Source organism: Cricetulus griseus (assembly GCF_003668045.3).
Source record: "Cricetulus griseus strain 17A/GY chromosome 1 unlocalized genomic scaffold, alternate assembly CriGri-PICRH-1.0 chr1_0, whole genome shotgun sequence".
Lineage (NCBI taxonomy): Eukaryota > Metazoa > Chordata > Mammalia > Rodentia > Cricetidae > Cricetulus > Cricetulus griseus.
Window position 1 is genome coordinate 204,858,042 of NW_023276806.1, and position 14,538 is coordinate 204,872,579.

The 14,538-nt window shown below is 43.4% G+C and overlaps 1 protein-coding gene across 1 annotated transcript in view; it reads left to right on the plus strand.

Annotated features, from left to right (window-relative positions):
- Positions 1-306: 306 nt before the first annotated feature.
- Fam3c (FAM3 metabolism regulating signaling molecule C) overlaps positions 307-14,538 on the plus strand; it is a 43,201-nt gene continuing 28,969 nt past the window's right edge. The window contains exons 1-2 of the mRNA XM_027389968.2: positions 307-462; positions 13,657-13,710. Coding sequence (XP_027245769.1) covers positions 13,698-13,710 — 13 coding nt within the window. The 5' untranslated portion in view covers positions 307-462; positions 13,657-13,697. The remainder of the gene's footprint in view (positions 463-13,656; positions 13,711-14,538) is intronic.

Genomic DNA, 14,538 nt, shown 5'->3' on the forward strand with positions numbered 1-14,538 from the left:
AATTGCCTCGTGAAAGGCTGGGAGTCTGTGTGTGTGACTTAAGGGAGGAGGCGCTGACACAGTTCCCCTCCTCCCGGGGTGCCACTCAACCCCTGGCTGTGGACGCAGCAGCTCCCACGTGGCAAGTTCAGATTGAGCAATTCAAGGCAGGAGTCGCAGAGGCGACCCAGGAGCGTGGCGGCTGCGGCCCTTCCTCCCCACTCCCCCGTGTAGGCTCGGTCCTCCACCGCCAGAGGGCGGGCGCGGCTGCTCGGCGGCGGGGCCCATTGGTCGCGGCGGGAAGCGTGGGAGGCGGCCCGGGGAGAGCTGGCTTCCTCCTAGGTGCGGGCGAGCGCGCAGCGAAGCGAGAGGAGCCGGAGGAAGCCGGGGCTCGATCGGGCGGAGGTGGCGGTGGCGGCGGCGGCGGAGGCGGAGGCTCCCGTCGGCCTCCGACAGCACTGACGGCGGCGCGGCCGCTGGCGGGTGAGGCTCGGGCGGGCAGGCGGCGGCGGGCTTGGGCGCGGCTGGGCGCGTGGAGGCTGGAGAGGAGCGACATGCTGGCTGTCTCGCATCCCGACGCGGGTCGCGGCTGCAGCGGGGCCCGGCCGTGCGAGCATCGCGGCCCGCTCGGCGGCGTCTGCACCTGGCGCGGGGTCGCGGCCGTCCCCGGGTTCGCGCTGCACCTGGAAGCCGGGGTTTGCCCCTGGCGGTCGGAATCCCGCAGGTTGAGCGTGCCGGGAGAACGGGATGGGATGGGACTTGCATGCTGGACTTGAACTCCGTGCTGGGCCGTCTGGACTCACTCGTGAAGTTTGCGTCTCTGCCTAACTGGAGCCACGGTCTCCTTTTTCCAAGCTAGCCCACTGGTGTTCTTCGTCTTTGATGAGCGCTGTTTTATTTTAGTTCGATTTATTTATTTATTTTCTGCAGTGTTCCATAGCTGTAGTATGCATAATGGTCACAGTGCCCTTATACCTAAATAATGAGTGACACTAGGAGGATTTGAGGTTGATGTGTTTAGCTGTAACTTGGTGGAAGTCGTCAGCCTCAACTTACATAATTACTTCCTATAATACAGAACCATCTGATAGAACTTTTGCCTTGTTTCTTTCTAAGCAGAAATACATGGATACAAAGTCACTAATTTGTATCTTTACTATCTTAGATACAGTTACCCATATGTTCTAGCGCATATTTGTTTTTCCCAACTCACACGGGTCCTGTTACTATTTCTTAGAATTCAACTGATAAAAATATGAATTTCGTGAAATAGTTAGAAAATTGGATGATAACGGCAGATCCCCGGGCCTGTGAGATCCTGGCAGGACCAGGATAAACTGTTCCATTTTTCAAGACTTTGGAAACATTGTTACTCATACTACACATTAGAGAGTACAGAGAGATCTCTATTTAATGCAGAAAATAAAGTGAGTAACTTTCCCATTGCCCCTAAACAGGGAAAGTTGTGGAATGAGCAGGTTAGCCTTACTGGCTCTGCTTACTTCACTCTTTATAGAGGTTGCTAGTCTGGCGATTTCTCTGACAGTTTACTAGGTTTTGTTTTTAGCTTTATGCAAGTGATTAGGTTTGTTTCTCAGATTCTTGTTTTGTTTCTTTGGTAGATTTTTTTATTTGAGTTAGAAACAAGGTTGTTTTACATGATTACATGACAATCCCAGTTCACTTCTCCCCCTCCGGTCCTCCCCTAGCTTCCCCCAATAACTAAAACCCTACCTATCACATATCCTTTCTGCTCCTCCTGGATGATGAGGCCTTCCATAGGGTGTCATCAGAGTCTATCATATCTTTTGGGATAGGGCCTAGCCCCCCCCCCCCCCGTGTGTCTTGGCTCAGAGAAGTATTCCTCTATGTGGAATGGACTCCCAAAGTCCACACCTATGCTAGGGATAAGTACTGAACTATTACAGGAGGTCCCGTAGATTTCCAAAGTCTCCTCACTGAAACCCATGTTCCTGGGGTCTGGATCAGTCCCATGCTGGTATCCCAGCTATCAGTCTGGGGAGCAAGAGTTCCCCGATATTCAGGTCAGTTGTTTCTGTGGGTTTCACCAGCCTAGTCTGGACCCCTTTGCTCTTCCTTCTCTGCATCTGGATTCAGTTCAGTTCAGTGATTAGTTGTGGATGTCTGCTTCTACTTCCACCAGCTGCTGGATGAGGGCTATAGGATGGCTTATAAGTCAGTCATTAATCTCATTATCAGGGGAGGGCATTTAAGGTAGCCTCTCCTCCGTTGCTTAGATTGTTAGCTGGTGTCATCTTTGTGTTTCCCAGATTCTTAAAACCTGTTTTCTACATATTAAAAATGACCATTGTTTGTAGGAAGAAATCATATACAAGGACAGGATAAAATTCCTCCAGTCAGTGACTTTCAGTGTCTCCATGGTTGTGGAGATAGGAAGCCACAGAATGATGGGATTATGTAGACCAGAGTGACAGGCACAAACTGTCAGTGTCACATTCTGTTTCGACCTCCCCGCCCCCTTGGAAGGACGTTGAACATCTTGTGTGCTACTTAGATTGTTGCATGAGCATCCTTAGCAATGAGTTCCTGGTGATTTTCATCACATCTTCACCAGGCTTGTTAGGATAGTTCTGTGGGATCAGCTGTGCTAACTAATGGCACCGTTCATTACCTGCAATTAGTGGTCTCTGAGTTTTGAAGGGCATTGGACAATAAAAATAGGAGCTTGTAAAATTGTTTTAGCTGATAATTTTTTTCCTTTGTGGCTTCTTTCTGTGCTGTGCCAATGGCTGCTGACCAGCCTTTTATTTGGGCAGATGGAACCACTCTTGTTTGAGCACTTCTCAGAGGTGTTTTGGCTTTCGGTGTGTGTAAACCTTGGTGTGCTTCAGTTTTACGTTTAACCTAAAGTGTCAATCAAATGTCTGTAGGGGAATCCTGAGACCTGAGATGAAGATGCTGTAAATCTTTATCAAGTTTAGTTACAGGAAATGACTACCCTACCACACGGGGTGTAAATTTATGCCTCCCTTTCTTCCCTGTTTTCTTTCTTCAAAACAAAACCCCAACAGTGTGTAAACTAAGATGTCCCTACCCTATTCTGTTCCTCCTATAATTAAAATGTATTTTTTTTATTTTTGTCATTCTTTTTAAAAGAAGTTTACTTTTATCTTTATGTCTTTTCATATGGGGTAGGGGGAATACCCATGCTATGGTTCATGTTTGGAGGTAAAGGGACAACTTGTAGGACCTGGTTTTTTTTATGGGACTTGAACTCAGATTGTCAGGCTTGTCAGCAAGCACATTTACCTGCTGAATCATCTTGCTGCTCCTTGGTCATTTTTTTTTCTTGATAATGTTTGTCATCTTTCCCTTAATGGTATAGGGTAGGGTTAAGGCATTTAAAACAGCTGTAGAATTCTAAAGGCGGAAGCAAAACTGAATGCTATTTTTTTAGGATGCTGCACTGTTTTTATTTATGTCTTGGGTCCCAGAAAGCTAATCACCGTTTTAGTTTTTCAAGTGACTATTAGATTTTTTAAACAAAAATCTGCTTTGTAGAAGAGAAAAAAGCCTGTGGCCAATTTAAACTTGAGTAATCTGTTTTAACCATTGCAAACAGGAGTTCTTTTATCTTTTCTTCCAGGTTTACTGCCTGCTTTTCTCTTTTCCAGCCGGCAGACCTGGCCCAGGGACAGCCAGCCCCCATTTCCATTTGTTGTTCAGAAAATGAATATTCCTGTCTTACGAATTGTACTCTGGGTTATTGTGTCTTAGATCTGCCTTGGTTTTCATTTTTATTTTTTTCCTTAACTTTTTCATCATGTGGGTTGGTGGGCTGTAACCCTGATGCTCTCAGCTCTAAACCCAAGAGAGATTCACTCCAAGAACTTGTTAAACATGCAGGATTGTAATGCCTACTCCAAGGATTCTGACTCTGCAGGTTCGCAAGAGCACAGGAATTTATTTGTTATAAGGCACACAGGTGCTTCTGAACTCCTCGGTGTGGGGACACTTTTGTGAGGCCTGAAAAGAACTTGATAGGTAGGATGTGTCACTGAGTCTTTGGCACCTACCATTTTCCTAAGAAAAGTGTGCTTGGAAGCCTCTCCATTTAGACTCTTAATGGGAAAGGCCATGTGTTTCTTAAAATTAATAATAGAGGTTTTTAGGTGTCCAGGGCTTCATGATGGTAAAGGGTTATTGTGAGGTTAGGATATAAGACTAAAAAGTTACATTGGAGAATGGGAAGATTACTCAGATTGCAAAGTGCTTGTCAGGGGATCTCTGGGACTCCATGGTTTGTCAATCTAGCCTAATGAGTTTCAATGAGAGACCACATAGAGAGTAACTAAAGAAGACACCTAACAGTCATGTCTGGTTACACACATACACACACACACACACACACACACACACACACTCGTGCATGCCTACCCTCCCACACAACATACACATTAGCCCACCCAAACACATGTACACACATAAATACTATACACGTAGAATAATTCTATTAATATTTCTTCAGATGTTCAACCATGTGAAATATTTGTAAGAGTTTATGAAAGGTGTCCTTACTTGACATCTGTTTCTTTCTGTTTTTTGGGGGAGAGATTTCAAGACAAGGGTTTCTCTGTCTTGGCTGTCTGGAACTTGCTCTGTAGACCAGGCTGGCCTTGAACTCACAGAGCTCCACCTACCTCTGCCTCTCTAGTGCTGGGATCAAAGATGTGTACCACCACTGCCTGGCTTGACATCTGCTTGTAATGAAGATTGTACTGGTGGCTGAAATGTAACCTTAGGTGTGTCTTGAGGTGTCAGGCCCAGCTAGTCATTTCCATTCATTTATGCATTAGTGGCTTAGAAGAAAGTCTTGTAGTCCACTGAAATAATTACTTCATGTAGCATTTCCAGTAGGTATGGCAGGTCCATTTGACCTGTAGCTTTTTATCGGCCTTTTTTAGTGAGTAGCCCTCATTACCTCCCACTTATTGCCTATATAGCCTGCACATGCCAGGTGTCCTGTGTAGGATGGTGTTTAGATGTGATGGTAATAAGGTTAACCAATCTGTGTCAGAAGAGACCTGAGCTCTGACTGGCAGCTCAGAAAATGAAAAGCTCTGATGACATATGGGACCCCGATGGAGTGAGTGTCTGTGGGTTAGCATCCGTCTTTCTGTACTCCTGAGAAGTCAGTGGAGATTAGCCCTGCCTGCGTGTGAGCTTCCTTCATTTGACGAAGAAAGTTGCGTAGCTGAATGATCAGGTTAAGGGAAGAATTCAGGCTCTTTTTAATCCTGTAAGTGTTTTGTTGGAAAACATAGTTAAATGCTTGGGGATCTACTGGCATGTTTCAGTAATCAGCTAGCCCTCACATCTGGATGGGGCAGAAAGAACTCTAGGTCTCTGATTTCTGTAGTCTCCAGAGTTCTGCTTTGGGATTGCTAACACTGAGCTGTCTGGTGTTGAAACACTGCTCTCAGGGTGTCTATCAGGCTTGACCACCTGTTGTTCCAGTATGTCTTTGGGGGCAAAGTTGACCTAGGCTAGCACCTTCTTAACCTGTTTCCAAGTAGAGACACTGAATATTAGAGTGTGTTTGCCAGTGTAGGAGAATGAAGCTGCTGTAGATCACATAACAGGTTTCTGAAGTGTTCTTCCCAGCAAGGAAGAGTGGCTTCGGAGTAAGGCTTAAGGACAGTTTATGTAGGCTGGGGAAGACAATGAAGTGGCCCCAGTGCACTCCTGTTTTGCCTCATCTCCTAGGAGGCATTGGCTAACAGGCTGGGGGCAGTAAGAACACGCTAAACTCGTGTTTCCATTTACCCACATTTAGATGTTAAACCTCCTTTAAATGAATTTCCATTTTGTACTACTGAAGACAAACAAGAAAAGCCGTAAGATGTTGATTCAGATAACTGAAAAATCCAGAGATGGATGGTGGCAAAGGCTAGTGATCTCAGCATCCTAGAGCCTGGAGACTGAGGCAGGAACAGCGAGGTGTTGAAATTCTGCCTCAGACAAACAAACAAGAGCAGCTAGGCACAGACCATCTGCATCCCATTCTTCCCAAGATTTTTCACTAGACCAGTATTCCGAAAGAATTCTTCCACTGACTCATTATGTAAAACTTTTTGGTCTGTGGCTTTGTGTTCTCCCATGCGGAGTACCACTTTGCAGAAGTGGAATTTTTTTTTTTTCCTCTGTTGTTGTGCTTCAGGTGTGTGTCTCCCCTCCCCCCCCCCACCCCCCGTCCTCTACTCAGAATATAAGATTAGTTTGTTTCCTTGTAAGAGTTTTTAATTGTTAGATAACCATTTTTTTCCCTTTTAATAACCACCATGTTCCTTTTGTGGGGTTTTGTTTTGTGTTTTGGGATAGAGTCCCATGGAGCCCATTCTGTCTTTGAACTCGCTGTGTGAGCAAGTTGACTTTGAACTCCTTGATTTCTTCCCTTTACTTCCTTAGTGCAAGGATTTACAGGTATGTGCACCATAACCCCTCCACGCCCTCTCTTTTTCTCTCTCTTTTCTCTCTGTCTCTCACTCTCCCCCATTCTCTTGCTCTCTCTTTCTCACTTTGTATAGATTATCTTTTAGAAACATGTGTCTCGTAGGATTCAGTACCAAAGTGTCCAGCCAATATTAAGTTCTTTTTCAAGTTAATATTTCTATTAAGCACTTAGTGTTGAAATCTTTAAAATGACTTGATGTTAAAGTCTGTCTATTAAATTCACAATAACACAGTAGTAACAGCTTATGTTGCATACTGAGTTATTGTTTGCTCTTGTTTTATAGCATGGGGAGCCAACACCAGGCTGTTGGATGTGCCACCGAGCCCCAGTCCTCATACTGGATTTTTTAAAAATTTTTATTTCATTGTTTATTTCTTTGTTTGTTTCCAAGAGACAGGGTTTCTCTCTGTAGCCCTAGCTGCCTGGAACTCATTCTGTAGACCATGCTGGCCTAGAACTCAGAGATCTGCCTTCCTCTTCCTCCCAAGCACTGGGATTAAAGGCGTACACCAACACGTTTGGCTCATACTGGATTTTTGAATGTTAGTTTTCCTTTCCAATAAACAGAGTCTTCTTACCTGCCTGTTTTGTTTGTTTGTTCTGTTTCAGAAGTCTGTCTGTTTGTTCTGTTTCAGAAGTCTGTCTGGCCCGACAGATTTCATCTGGCATTCGTTGGGTTCTGGGGATCCAGATCCTTATCTCATTCATGACTGTGCAGCAAGTGGTTTATCTATTAAACCGTCTCTCCAGAGCCTAGAGAATGGATTTAAGAGCTCAATTATAAAAGTTGGCCAAGCATCAGGCACAGAGGTACCCATTCTTTTTAAAAGCATGTCACAAAAATGATCCCACATCAGCACCCACATAAAGGAAGACTGTAGGGGAAGCTGTAGCCACGCCTACTTAGGGGCTGGCTACAGGTGTGCCTGACTATGCTTGGGGCTGGCTACAGGTGTGCCTACAGAAGACTGCTGTCATTTCCTTCCTGTAAGCGTGGTCTTAGTATCAGGGAACAGACTTGAGTAACCACTTCTGTCTGTGTCTTTCTGTCTCCAGCAATGGGCTTTGAAACAGGACCAAGTCCAGACTCACTGCTACCTGGGCTGTGAGCCTGTGGCTCCAGCTATAGGAAGGGAAAGTTGTTTCCATTTGAAGGGATTCCTTCTGCTTCTCATGGAGGGTACATGCTGATGAGATGTCTGATCGAGCATAGAACTTGGTCAGCACTCTTTCTGCAGAGGGTCTGCCTTCTGAGATGATCCACAGAAGCCATCTACATTCTCAAATAACCCAGCAAAAATGTTCAACTGCTTAGGTACCATTAGGGAAATTTGTCAGTCTTCTGTTTTATTTTTTTCTAATTAAAAAAAATGATTACTCTTTCTTGAGAATAATAGTCATATATATAATCTTGTATAGTCTTTAGGCCTCTTCATTGGCACCCACATTCAGAGGGCTTGGTTCGGTCCATTGCTGGCTCCCCAGCTTTACGACTGGGATATGAGTGTTCTCATGTGGAGTAAGACCCTACTTCAACAACAACAAAAACCCAAAATGCAGTTGGATCATCTGTCTTCATTTCATCCAGCTGTGGGTGTAGAGTAGGGATAGAAATTGTGGTCCTTGAAGCCAGAGCACATTTTCAGTCTGGTTCAGTCTGTCCCTTTTATACAGAAAGTTTCTGGGCTTTTGCCTGGCAGTAGTCACATGTATAATGTTGTATGGTATTGCAGTGTGTGTGTATATGTGTGTTTTTCTCCTTTTTTTTTTTTTTTTTTTTTTTTTAAGACAGGATCTCACTATTTAGCTCTAGCTGTCCTGCAACTCACTATATAGACCAGGCTGGCCTTGAACTCAGAGATCTGCCTACCTCTGCCTCCTGAGTGCTGGGCTTAAGGTATGCACCTGCTGCTTTCCACTTGTTTTTACCTTAGAGACTCTTCTAGATGTCACTCCTGCTCTCAGTACCAACCCATTTTTCTCTTGTACATTAAATGCTCAGAGGATGAAAAATGTAGTTTTTTACCTCCTCATTCTGACAGTGCTTATCAGTCCAAGTTTGCCTGGAAAAATAAATGATGTATAGTTGATAGATATATACATATGCACATATATGTATGTATATGTGTGTGGAGAGAGAGAGAAAGAGAGAGAGAAAGGGTCTGTGTAATCAGCTATATATTTCTGTAGTTATTGGATTTATTATACATATGTTGCAGTGTATTAGAAGAAACGGGCTCACACAGTTGGAGAGTCAGAGAGATCCAGGTTTTCTTGGGCACATTGTCAGTGGTCAGGCACAGCTGATGGCCCAGTGTGCCTGTGCACCATTCCCCAGCCTAAAGACAGGCAGAGATCAGAGTCTCCCTGTTAGAAAAGCCAGTGTTTCTTCCTCCACTCAGATATCAGGATAAATGCAAAAGATGTGTCCTCAAAGGTGATGGAAGTTCTCCCAACCAGAAAACAAATGAGATCTGCATTAGATTCCTGGTGGGTGTCCTCTGATGTACTTGGAGACAGTGTCAGATCTCATAGACTACTTATCCCATTTTTAATGCCAATTACAATAACTGCTGGACCAGTTATAACCAGGGCCCCCCACAGCCCCTTCTGAGGCTCAGGTAAGTTGAGTGGTTTATACTTAACGTTCACTGCGTTATAGGCTGTTACAAACAACACTCGTGAACAGGTGCAGAGGTTATGGTATGGGAAAATGGTGGGGGGTGTCATTGTTCCCTGCCCTTTTTCGGTGAACCACTCCCCAGGAACCTCAGCATTGTGCCCTGTGGAAGCCTTCTGGGCCCTGACCTGTGGGGTTTTGTGAGAATTCATACATAGGCATGACTGAAGCACAGGCAGCTGTGTTGAAATGTGGTTGGACAAAAAGGAAATGAGCTAAGGCCAGTAGACTGAATGGGGAAGCCACCCATTCATCTTGTCTTCAGCAGCAGTCCTCGGGAGTGAGGAGGGTCTTGTGACCTGCCAGTCAGAGCTTCTCAGAAAGGTTATTTGTGGCTAGCATCAACACAGACAAGTAGATGAGGTTTCTATCTCTTGCAGTGGGGGAAGAGAAGTTGTTTTCTTGAGTAACAGATAACTGGATAAGTCTGACATCCTTCCTGCTTTGTGGGATGGAGTTAGGGGCCAGGAACTATGGATGGAAGCTCACCTGCATGAGGCTAGACAGCAGCACCCATGCTGTCAGGTCTGGATTGGAGCCCCCTTGAGAAAGGCACTTTGCTTCCCTCTTTCTAGATTCAGGCGCTAATCATCCCAGAAGGTCCTCCCAGACACACCCTGAACGGTGTTTATTTATGGGCAGCTTGTGGCCCTGTCAGGTTGGCACATGAAATTCACCATCATAAAGAGGGTGAAAGTGTAGTCTGCATCTATTGTTTTGTAGCCTGACATTGTTTTTATGTAAGTCTCTTGAAAAGTTCCAGCTCCCAGGGGGCTGGAAAGACAGCTCAGGAGTTAAGAGTGCTTGTTCTTACAGAGGAACTGGGTTCACACCCACCCCAGCAACCACACTAGGCTCAGAGTCTTCTGTAATTCCTGTTCCCGGGGAGATCAGACACCCTCTTCTGAACTCTGTGGACACAGCATGCACACGGTGCTCAGACATATATGCACAACATCCATACATATCACAGAAAAGTCAAATAACAAAAGAGAAGCCCCAGCCCACTTAAATATTGAGAGCATAATTTTGTTGGTTTGGTTAAAATTGTTATTTGGCTAGCACTGACTTGACGATGGATTAAAGTGAATGGTAGTTCTCTATTTTGTGAAATACACTTCACAAAATTTTCTTTTGGCTGGGTTAATTTTATTTTTAGTGTCATGCTACTGTATTTATTTGTGTGCATATTTTCTTGCCTGGTTTCTGTCTTAAGGTGGTACTGAAGTCAGTTTGACAAACCGTCAAATCTCTGGAGTGGCTAGTTTGCAGCAGAGATCTGCAATTCCCAGAGCAATTTTCAAAAGCCAAATTGATTGGCATGGTATTTGTCAACAGGTACATCAGTCAGTGTGTGGCAGGAGAAATGACCAGGCTTGTTTGTGAGCGTCCTTGCTACTCTTCTCAGGACTATAGACAAACCCCTCTTCCTCCTCTGTAAGGCCATCACAATACCCAGGGCCACTAGAGAGCTGGTGGGAAGATAACTGGGAAAGACAGCCAGCCCTTCCTGGTAATTTTTTTTTTTATTTTTTTTTTATGGCCTGTTTCTTTGATACAGGGCAGTGTTGTAATTTAGACTTTATTTCTCTGGGAAGGAATGGGGGTGCCATTTGATCTGTGCTTTTATTACTTTTGTCCTTATTTTAATGAATTCTAGACAGGTCCTCCATATTCACATAGCAGCCCAATTTTGAGTAACAACGTATTATTATATTTGGACAAAACTATGTAGTTGGGGTAAAGGAAAAGTTTAATGAGAACATCCAGATAAGTGGGGTTGGCCTCTCGAGTTCCTGCTTTAGGTTCTCTCCTTTACCCTAGGCCTCACACTGACTATACACTTCAGGTCAATGCTCCTTCACCCAGGGGCCAGCCAGTGTGGCCCTCCCTGATTTGACTTTCAGGTGACATTGCACCCTTCCTTCATTTAGCATCCTTACCTACCTAAAATTCGGAAACTTGTTTTTGGTCTATCTTTACATTTTTGGAGCAATGAATTTCTTAAGTATCCTGTCTTAAATATTTACATGCTTATTTATTCTAGGAATATTCTCAATGACTAATATTCTGGTTTTGGCAACTAGTTCCAATTTCTGTTTCTCCCTCTTACCGACTATGTAGATTAGCATTCTGAGTTTTTAGCCGCGGCCTTTTTATTCCTTCAGTGTTGTGTTCATTGCCTCTGGACCTGTCTCTCTTTGATTGCTTGAAGTCTTCATGAGCTGATTCTTCCACTATCTCAGATTGTTGTAAGTCTTCAAATGCTCTCTAAACAGCCAGGCTTGGTTTGGAATTAGCACATCATAAACAGGCACCATTTTTTGCCCTGAAATCTCTTTCAGTATTCCTGTTCTTCGGATTTACACTTTTGCATCATTAAAGATGCAAGAAAGTTAATTAAGGAAATTAATTAAAGATGTGTTAATGACTAAGGCACTTTGGTGAGATTTTAATGTAGAAATTTTCCCAAATATTAAATCCCTAAGATATTTTAATGGAAAACAATTGTATTCACAAATGTAGTTGCTTATAGAGCGGCCTGTGATGAGTTCAGAAGCAGAATTGCTGGGAAGAGTGAGCAGGCGGCTGGTGACTGTAATTATACAGGTGTGCTCTCTGCCTGCAATGGAAGCTGAAATAGAACAGCAGGTGTCTGGTACCAAACTGCTTATCACATTTCCAAAGAAATTTTCCTAGGCCACACTCAGATAGGAGTGAAATTATTCTGGCATATGAAAGGGGAGGAAAGGCCATGCATGCGTTATGAATGCAGAGTTCAATTTCACTGGCAGCCAGAAGAGGATTTATGACCTGTAGGAGTTCTCTTTTGAGAAGCCACCCCACCCCCATCGTTTATCTAGTAAAGTCTTTTGGATACTTTTCAGTATCTCTTCTTTTCTTATAGAATTCCAACTGGTGACTAAGGACTTTAAATAGATAGTATTGACTTTGACTATAATATACAAGGTGTTCACATAGATAACAAAGGAAAAAAATACCAATAGTGAACAACCCAGTTAAGTGTTAGTTTTCTTTGTGTGTGTTTTTGTCATTGTCTCTCAACTCCCCCCCCCCCTTAGATTTTGCAGAAGAAAGGGAGCCAGCAGAGGACATAGGGGATTGGGAGCTATGCTGGGCCCCATCCTCTTTCTTTTTCTATGAATGAGAAAACTGGATATTCTTTTCAGTGTCCTTTGGGGAAAGGTTTTTTTTGTTTGTTTGTTTTCTTTTTTCTTTTTTGAACTATCTGTGAAGTATTAATTAGATCAGTATGTGTGTGTTCATGCCTGTGTATATGTGTATATGCTTGTATTTGGAGACCTGTGTGCCACAGTGCATGTGCAAGAGATCATAGTGTAAGACCCCCAGAAGCTCAGGCCCCCAGGATCCCAGCCCAGGACCTCGGTCACCCCAATCACCATGCGGAGTCGAAAGCTTGATGCAAACAGCATGAGATTTTATTATTGTTGTTTAACGAGCTAACCCCATGTTAGCTGGGGCCTTTCCACCATCCACCCATCATGGCGGATGGCTAGGAAAGACATCTTGAAGCGTCTGCATAGAGATCTTGTAGGGCAGGGAAGGGGAGTGAGTGTCTAGGGGTACGCACAGGCTCAGGCTTAGTGACCAAGGCAAGGTCAGACAAGCACGTGTTCAGCTGTTATGGCTGCCGAAATGGGGAGCTGGTCCCTTCAATAGAAGTAATTTATTTCTGATCAATAGAATCCATTATTTAAAACCTACCCTTGAATTCTCTTCCTTTACAAAACGTTGACTGTCTAGCTGAATGTGGGTGTGGCTTTGGTATAGAATTCTTATTTACAGTTCCATTTTGAGTTGTTTTGTAGGAAGGAAAAGCACACACACACACATGGCTTTTTTTTTTCTAGCATTGTTGTCAGCTGGTAAAATAATATCAAAGAATAGTTTCTTTGATGAATAACATTCTGTCAGTAATGATAATTGCTGGAGTACTTAAAATTATAATTCTAAGCCTCTAGATATGTTATTTTGCCTATGGGAATTAAAAAGCGCGAAAGGGATCTAGTATTAAATCCAGCATTTGCTGTGTGTGAGCGTGTTCAGCAGTGATATCCAGTCACGACATGAAAAATGAAGTAGCGTCCTGTGCTGGAATGAACCGGCCTAGCTAACCACCATTTCTCAATGGTTTCCTGTTACTCAGTAAAGGGCTTACTGACGTGTTAACTAACCAGTGTTTGAATCTGAATGTTGTGAGCTCCTAACGGATGTGAACTCACTGAGGGTAATAGCTAACCTCTGTATGCAGGGGGCATGAAGGAAGCAAAGGACAGTGGGAGACACAAGCAAGGCAACTTCTTCTGACTTTTTTTTTTTTTTTGCTATGCATAGAATACTTAGAAATGTCATGATATTTACTTAGTTGGTTTCATGCATACATTCTAAAATAAGCTCCGTCTAAGGAAGACAATTCATCGAATAATCCATGTTGTTTGCTTTTTCTTTTGATTTTTAGGACCTTACTTGTGAGAAGTGCCATAGGCTGGAAAAGCAAAAATGAGGGTAGCAGGTAAGATATTTATTTAATCCAGTGAAAATAATTTTTGATCTTATCATTTACTTTATAACCTGTTTGCTCAATAATGACGAAAGCAGAGGGTTCATAATTCATCCATTCTTCTTCGTTCTCCTCCTTCCAGCCCCCTTTTATGGTGGGTCTTGTTTCCTTGTCTAAACTGATTCAAACTGTCCCTGATTTAGAGATTATATGCAGGTGCCACCATACCATAATGTTTCTGAAAGTTGAGTACCAGGCCAAAGTAAATTAAATCAAATTTAGACTTTCTGTTTTATGTAATCAACAAATCTCAACTTGTATGTTTAGTACGTATTACATAGGTTTTTGTAGATAAATCTTTTACTGAAAGTCTTCCAAATATTAATGTTCATCTCTTATGTGGTGAGCTTATTTGCCTAGTAATCCATGTAAAATACTCAAATAAAGAATGATCTTGGAAATGCAAAGGAGACTGGCTTTTTCTTGCTAAGATCTAGCCATCAAGAAAAAAAGGAATTCTAAAATAGAACTCTCTCCTATGTGCAGTGAAGTGTAATGTACATGAAGAATTTAGTAAAATGTGGTTTTGCTATGAATTATTAGTTTAGATAGAAATCCAGAACATTGACAGCAATCTGAAGTAGTGCGCTATATGCATTGGAAGTCCTTGCTAGGTGTCCCTAGTGTTAGCATAGGTATTGATAAGTAAGCATCTATGAAGGGTAGATCCATGAACACTCGGTTGTTCTTGTTTCCAACGTGAATCCTCCAGCCACAGCCTCCCCACCCCCAAAGGCCATTGCGCTGAGGAACTCTGCTAAATCTGTGACAGGGGAAAGA